The 8,722-nt window shown below is 35.3% G+C and overlaps 1 protein-coding gene across 1 annotated transcript; it reads right to left on the bottom strand.

Moving 5' to 3' along the window:
- Window positions 1-7,128: 7,128 nt before the first annotated feature.
- Or4a72 (olfactory receptor family 4 subfamily A member 72) lies at window positions 7,129-8,052 on the bottom strand. Its single transcript, NM_001001065.1, has one exon. It carries the CDS (start codon window positions 8,050-8,052, stop codon window positions 7,129-7,131), a length of 924 nt encoding a protein of 307 aa, NP_001001065.1.
- Between the last annotated feature and the right edge of the window lie 670 nt (window positions 8,053-8,722).

Consider the following 8,722-nt stretch of genomic DNA (forward strand, 5'->3'; position numbering starts at 1 on the left):
AATACCTTATGCTCTAAGATAAAGAGTCAACAAATAGGACTACATAAAATTCCAAATATTCTGTAAGGCAAAGGACACTGTCATTAGGACAAAACAGCAAACAACAGATTGGGAAAAGATCTTTGCCAATCCTACCTCTGATAGAGGGCTAATATCTAATATATAGAAAGAACTCAAGAAGTTACACTCCAGAAAATCAAATAATCCTATTAAAAATGCAATATAGAGCTAAACAATGAATTCTGAGCTGAGGAATGTCAAATGACTGAGAAGTACCTAAAGAAATGTAACATCCTTAGTCATCTGGGAAATGAAAATCAAAACAACCCTGAGATTCCACCTCATGCCAGTAAGAATGACTAAGATCAAAAACTCAGGTGACAATAGGTGCTGGTGAGGATGTGGAGAAAGAGGTACTCTCCTTCTTTGTTGTTGAGATTGCAAGCTGGTACAACCACTCTGGAAATCAGTCTAGAGATTCATCTGAAAATTTGGATATAGTAATACCTGAGGACCCAGCTACCTATCCTGAGTATATACCCAAGTAATGCTCCAACATATAACAAGGACACTCTGGTATGTTCATAGAAGCCTTATTTATAATATCCAGAAGCTGAAAACAGCCCAGACACCCTTCAAAAGAGAAATGGATACAGAAAATATGTTATATCTACAAAATGGAGTACTACTCAGCTATCAAAAATGACTTCATGAAATACATAGGCAAATAAATGGAGTAGAAAATGTCATCCTGAGTGAGGTCACCTAATCACAAAAAACATACATGGTATGCATTCTCTGATAAGTAGATATTAGCCCAAAGGATCAGATTATCCAAGATACACAGACCACATGATTCTCAAGAAGAAGGAAGCCCAATGTACAGATGTTTCAGTCCTTCTCAAAAGGAAGAACAAAAATATTCATAGAAGGAGATATGGAGACTAAGTTTGGAATAGAGACTGACGGAATGACCATTCAGAGCCTGCCCAATCTGGGGATCCAGCCCATATATATACAGCCACCAAACCCAGACATTATTGATGAAGCCAAAATGTGCCTGCTGAGAGGAACCTGATATAGCAATCTCCTCAGAAGCTCTCCCAGAACACGACGAACACAGAAGTGAATATTGCAGCAAAACATTGAATGAGGGCCACATTGGGGGAGTTAGAGAAATGTTTGAAGAAGCTGAAGTGGCTTGCACCCCCCAACAATACCAACCAACCAAAGCACGCAGGGACTAATCCATGATCCAACCAACCAAAGCACGCAGGGACTAATCCCTGATCCATGTTGACAGACCCATTCTCCAGCTGCATATGTAGAAGGTGATGGCTTTGTTGGTCACCAGTGGAAGAAGAAAGTCCTTGGTCATGCCAAGACTGGATACCCCAGTGTAGGGGAATGTCAGGATGTGAAGGTAGGCAGGGGTGGTTGCGGAGGGGAACACCCTCACCGAAGAAAGTGAAGTTGAGATGGGATAGGAGTTTTATGGACCAGAAACTTGGAAAGAGGATAATATTTCAAATGTAAATGAAAAAATACCCTATAAAAAAGTCCATGCATCCAGAGGTCTCCATCATTTCTGTAATTTTATAGTTGTTTGCTCTGGACATACTGTTTAATATTATTTCTACTTATCTCTCTGATGGCTTTTAAAGCTAAATGTTTATAGTCTCACATTAAGCCTAAGTTGCTTGAGATTTAAAAAAATGTTTTACAGTTTAAAGATGTTTTTAGGTTGATATACACAAGGTTTGATAAAAACTGATTTAGGTACAGAAATTTGGACTCACCTACATAGGATGGAGAATGGAATACTTTCTATAAATAAGCTAAGTACAAGTGGAATTGTGACTGTAATTCTTACCTGGGAATTCTTTTAATTGTTCTTTTTATATATAGTTTACTGATATTAGAGGAATAGCTTTTTTACTGAATAAAGAGGGGAAGATGTTGGAATAATCTTCTTGTGTATTGTGTAAAGGTTGTCTTTGTATTATTTCAAAGGTTGGTATTTATACCAGTAGAGTTCTGAGTACTGTCTGGACTTTGGTGTTGCTATCTTAATGGGCATCACCTATCTCAGAGTTTTATAAACATTGTTCTCTATTATCTTCTGACCAATCTAATAAAGATAGGACAGCCTATATTGGGGCAGAAGAGGAAAGGTAACAGAGATAGGAACTCCATGAAAGAATCAGGAATGAACAAACGTTTTGTTTTGGGGAGGTTGCTTTTCATTTTTTGTTTTATTATCAGTTACACCTGGAGGAAGGAATGGGTACAAGGAATAAAGGACAGATAATGGGCTATGTGGCAGAACTTCAATTAGAATAAATGGATTAATTAAGTTATTCAAGCTAATTGGGAATAAGCCTAAGCTATAAAGTTTAGCATTCATAAATAAATATATGTCAAGCTGGTCGATCAGAGACTATTTGTTGGTACCAAATAAAGATGGCACATTCATGAATGACATATAATTCAGTTCTAAAGTTTTTCTGACATTTTAGAACAACACCAAAAGTCAATGATACAATGACTGTCTAGCACACACATTTCAATAACTTTTAAAGATCAATAACCATAATTCTCCAGTCAGGTAATGCGAACTGAATGAATTGATTAGGAAACAAAATGAATCTATCTGCTGCCTATGAGAAACACATATTAGTTTAAACATAGGAATCCCCTTACAGTAAAGGGGTAAACAAAAGGAATCCAATCAAATGGGACCATGAAGCAAGCAGGCATCAATATCCTAATATCTGACAAAATAAACTTGAAACTAAAACTAATGAGAAGACATTTAAAAAATGCATCTATCTACTCAAAGAAACTGTGGTATTTGAAAGGAATTACCCCCCCTCCATAGACTCAATGTGATTGAATATTTGGTCTAATATAAGTGGCAGTATTAGGAAGTATGTGGCCTTTTTGGAGAAGGTACTATTTTGTTAAGGGAAGTATGTCACTACAGGATGGGCTTTATGACATATACTATAACAGATGATACCTGACACATAATCACATAACACATAAGATAATATTTTATAAAATTTCCAGATTTTTCTATAAAACTATAACTATTTCTACATATCATTAATAGTATTCAATGTTGTCAGATTTTACTCCAATAATTGTGAATATTTCTGTTTTAAATGCTATTTCTTGTGGATAGTAATAAATATTTTTATAGAAAAAATTTGACAAGACATTCAAAAACCTTCAGGCACTCCTTCTTAAACTATTAAATAATGGAAGGAGGAGGAGGAGAAGGGGAAGAAGAAAGAGAAGAACAAGAACAAGAAGGCAGAGAAGGAGGAGAAGAAATGAAGAAGAGAGAGACAGAGAACCCTTTCAAATTTCTTCCACAAATCAAGTATCATTTTACTTTCTAAACCAGGAAAATCATAAAAACAGGAAAGACAGAAAACTACAGGCCAATAACCATGATAAACACAGATTTAAAATACTTGTAATCAGAATATAGGTGTACATCAAACATATTGTTCACCATAACCAATTTGCCTTCATGCCTGAAGTGCAGTTAAGATTCAACAAACAAAGATAATATATGTAATTACAAAACATAAAGGGACATAAGGGCAATCATGTGACCACCTAAACAGTTGATTAAAACCTTTGACAAAATACAAAATGCTTTCATGACTAAAAGTCCTAGAGAATGTAGGGTTAGAAGGCACATTTCTCAAAATAATAAAAACTATGTAGGAGAAACTCACAGCCAACATCATCCTAAATGGAGAAACTATTGACTCAATTCCACTGAGATAAGAACAGAGACAGGAATATTCACTATTCCCTCTCATTCTCAATATTGTGATTAAATTACTAGCTTGAGGACAAAAGCAAGGAAAGGAACTTAAAGAGATGCAAATAAAAAAGTCAAATATCCCTATATGTAGATGATATCCTATTATACATTAGCGATGCCAAAAATTGTACCAGCAAACATCTAGAAATGTTGAAAAATTCAACATTGGGACAGGATACAGAATCAACATGCAAAACTCAATTGTTTTTCCTTACACTACCACAAAAATACCATAAAAAGTACCATTGTCCTAAATAAAAATTAAGTATCTATACATAACCCTAACCAAGGGAGTGAAAGACATCTACAATTAAAACTTTAATCTTAGGAAAAAATAAATAGAAAAAGACATTACAAAATGGAAACACATCAAATGTTCATAGAGTGCTTAAATTATTATTGTGAATATTATCATTCTATCGATATCTACTTAGATGTTATTGCAGTTCAAGTCAAAATCCACATCTCATTCTTCAAAATGGAAAAAAGACCACAATTCTAAAATTCATATGAAACTACAAAATATTCCCGATGGCAAAAATAATCCTTAGCCAAAATATGTGTTCAAACAAACAACAAAAAGCAAACCCACAATGTTGTGTTTATTACAATTCTAAATCTTAAAATATATTACAGAACCATGGTAATAAAACAATATAGTGGGGTTGGGGATTTAGCTCAGTGGTAGAGCACTTGCCTAGCAAACGCAAGGCCCTGGTTTCGGTCCCCAGCTCCGAAAAAAAGAAAAAGAAAAAAAAAACAATACAGCATTGGCACAGAAATATTTTTGTAGACCAATAGAGCAAGATTTAAGAGCAAAATATATATATTCCAAATAGTAACTGACAAAGACACCAAATATATACACTGGAAATAGAACACATCTTCAACACTTCAACAAATTTTTCTGAAAATAATGAAAGTCCTTCTGCAGAACAAAGGTGAAATTTGTCTGTAATTTTAAACTTGTACAAAATAATCTTTAATACAAATGGATCAGATGCCTAAACCTGAAACTTGAGACACTAAAAGTGCTAGAAGAAAATATGTACAATACTCTACATTGTGTAGAAGTATGAAAGGACTTCTGAATAGAGCTCCATTTGTCCAAGAGTTCAACAATTGACAAATGGGACTTAATGAAACCAATAAGCTTCTGCACAACAAAAGAAACAACCAACCAGGTGACAAAAGAAAAATTCCACAGAATGGAAGACAATGTTTTCTAGCTTTATATCAGACAGAAGCTTAATATCCAGGATATACAGAGTGCACTAGAAAAACAAAGTCAAGTAAGAGAGAGGGAGACAGAGATGGGAGAGGGGGAGGGAGGGAAGGAGAGAGGGAGGGAAGGAGGGAGGGAGACAGGGAGGGAGGGAGAGAGGGAGGGAGATAGGAAAGAGCCATATTCAAAAACAAAATGGTCCTATAGAAAGTGATCAACAAGAAAAACAATGGCTAAGAAATATAACAAAAATTGTTCATCAACACTGGTACTAGGAAATACAAATCAAAACCACTTTAATATTTTATTTTATCCCAGTTAGAATGGCTAAGATCAATGGAAAAAGCGACAACAATTTGGGAGGGAATACTGGGAAAATGGAACTATTGTTCACTGTTGGTGGATTGCAAACTCATGCAGCTACTGTAGAAACTATTATAATGAATTCTCAAAAAGCTAAAATTAAATCTGCCATAAGATCTAGCTGTACCACTGCTTGGCATATGCCCAAAGGACTGGACATCCTGTAAGGTATGTTATTGCTTCTTTAGTCACAATGACTAGGGAATGGAAACAACCTTAATGTTTGTGACACACATACAATACTCAGCAGTAAAGAAAAGCAAAATCATGAACTTTGCATGTAAATGCACAGAACTAGAAAAGATCATGTTGAGTGATATAATCCAAATCTAGAAAGACAAAAAAGTTATATTTTTTTACTCATTGGAGATTCTATCCTCCACCTCTTCAGTCATGAGTAAATAAACTTCTACTCCTCTTTTATTCTGGAATAATTATGTACTGATAATACACAGGGTTGTTTTGCATGTATTAAATTGAAAACACAAAGTACATTTTTGGAAATGTATGGGTAAAATGGTGAATACACATTTGGGAAGATGATGCCTCTAAACTACCTTGTCAATTCACAATCATTAAGATAGCATGAAGAATGACCTTTAAAAAATTTGGGAAAATAGAAATGTTAGTCAAAAAGATCACAAAAAGTTACTTATCAGTTTACAGTACATTTAAGAACTAGAATCTGATTTAATCACCAGCTACAAACTGTTCATTAATTGTTTCCTAAACTATTAGTGTCCTATACTAGATACAACATAATTTTAAATCCAAAAACTTGAACTGGAAGAATAAAGACACTGGCATGAAGAATAGGAGTCAATGTATATATTGTAGCTGCACAACTGTGCTGTGAGGAATGGGAGTCATCTTTTAGTCATGTGCATATTGTAGTTACACAATTGTGCTGTTCATATGAATTAATGAACAACTGCTATCTCAAACCTTTCTTTTAGTCCAAGAAATGTATGTGATAGTCCTAGAAAGTTCAGGATAGATTGAGTGAGCATAAACATTCAATTTTGTTGGCATCAGAAGCAAGCCTCAGAATCCAGTGATGATGTCAACATAAGCATCTGTTTCCATGGAAACCACCATACATTCCCAGTGTTCACCTGCCAGTTGGCCGACCCACAGACCCATCTATGCTGTGCTGTGAGGTGGTGCGTGTGACTATATCATGGCCCAAATAAAAGGCAGAGCCACTATGCTCCGCATTCACCCCTTCTTATTTTTCTTCTTCATTGCCTCCCTTTGTCCTTTTCTATTTTCCCCTTCTCCCCAAATACACTTTCCTTTCCTGTGGAGCTGTGATGGCCTGGTGTGATCTGTCCCAGTACAAGCTGCCTTTCTAACACAACAAATATTGTTTTTATCAGTTCCTAATTTATAAGAAAGAATCCTTTTGTAATGACTCCTATATAAATTTCAAGAAAGAACAAGTATGTTCACAAGGAACATAGTTTTGTTTTGTGATGGTCAAGACCACACATTCGTTGTTTATAATATTGAAATAATGCAGTACTGATTGAAATCTCTGTGGAAATATTCATTTTCAAAGAATTTGCATAAATGTATTCTGGATAAATAAAACAAGTAGATGGTGTCGTCCTTTATGATTTCTAATTGATTTTTATTTCTAATTGATTTTGTTCAAATAAAAAGAAAAGTAATTTCACCAGAGAGACATTCCAATTTAATCAGCATGTAGCATTTTACACCAGAGCTTTTTCATACAACTTTTTATCTCTGAATTTCTTAAGGTATATATTAAAGGATTCAACATGGGAGTGATAATTGTATAAAAAACAGTAATACATTTATCGATAGGAAAGTTGTAAACTGGTCTGGCATACATAAAAATACATGGAACGAAAAAGAGGATGACAACCAGGATGTGGGAGCTGCATGTGGACAGGGCTTTGCGCCTCCCTTCCTGACTTTGAGTCTTAAGAGATCTTAGGATGATTCCATAGGAGCCTAGGAGGAGGGTGAAGATCACAATACACATGACTCCGCCATTAGCAATAACAGTGAGGCCTATGAAGTAGGTATCTGTGCATGCAAGTACCAATAATGGAGACATGTCACAAATGAAATGATCAATGACATTAGGGCCACAAAAAGGAAGGTTGTAAACAAAGACAATTTGAATCAGAGAGTGTGTAAAACCTCCAGTCCAGGCAAATATCAACAAAGTGATGCAAACCCTTCGATTCATGATGGCCAAGTAGTGCAGTGGCTTACAGATGGCCACATAACGATCATAGGCCATTGCCACCAGAATAACAATATCAACACCACCAAATAAATGCTCTATAAAGAGCTGGCTCATGCAGGCTCTAAAGGAGATGGTCTTTTGATCATAGAGTAAGTCTGCAATCAACTTGGGTGAGATGGCAGTGGAGAAAAGAGCATCCAAGAGTGATAGAGAGGCAAGGAAGAAGTACATTGGGGAGCCCAGGGAGGGGCTGGCAATGACTGTCACCACAATGAGCAGGTTGCCCATCATTGTCACAATGTAGATGAGGAAAAAGATGACAAACAATGCTTTTCTCCCATCAGGATCCTGTGTGAGACCCAGCAGAATAAATTCTGTGATATTATTGTTCTCTCCCATCTGTCCTTTCAGTGAACTATATCAGAGATGGCAGCTCCTAAGAACAGAATCTGGTGTAAAGAACATGATTTTAATAGGCTATGGAGAAAATCTTTATCATTGTCTTCTACAGTGATAGGCTCCAGTGAAATTAGTAAACAAGACTTTGGTTCCACCAAGAAATTAGATAAAACTTTGATGGTTTTATCAAGTAGTGTTCTGTTTTTCATGACTTTATTGACTCTATGTATTATAGAAAACCATATTAGTAGTATTTAAAACATGTTGTACCATCAGTTTTCAGTTCAGAAATCCAGTCTCTAAGTTATAACAAACTTCAATATCTAAATGAATTGTGTAAATTATTTTATCTGGTAAAAGAATCTTCAAAATATAATCTTGATTTCTGACTCATAAAGCTGATTGCCATGATACTATAACATTAGGCGGATGAACCACACTTCCCAAAAGACTTTCGCACAGCATGGGACTGTCATGAAATCCTAAATTATTTGATTTAAAACTGAATCAAATAACTACAAATGCATTTGTAACATTTCTGTCTATAGCAAGTACTTCAACCATTTTTTGAGACTTAATAGGATCTACAATTCTGTTCACACATCCTTGAATTTACTGAATTCAAATAATTCAGAAATCATCCTAGGAAAACATCAAATACTTTGTCATC

This window comes from Rattus norvegicus, chromosome 3 (genome assembly GCF_036323735.1).
Source record: "Rattus norvegicus strain BN/NHsdMcwi chromosome 3, GRCr8, whole genome shotgun sequence".
Lineage (NCBI taxonomy): Eukaryota > Metazoa > Chordata > Mammalia > Rodentia > Muridae > Rattus > Rattus norvegicus.

Coding starts and splice junctions, on each gene's coding strand:
- Or4a72 (NM_001001065.1), bottom strand. CDS start 8,052: ATGGGAGAGAACAATAATATCACAGAATTTATTCTGCTGGGTCTCACA.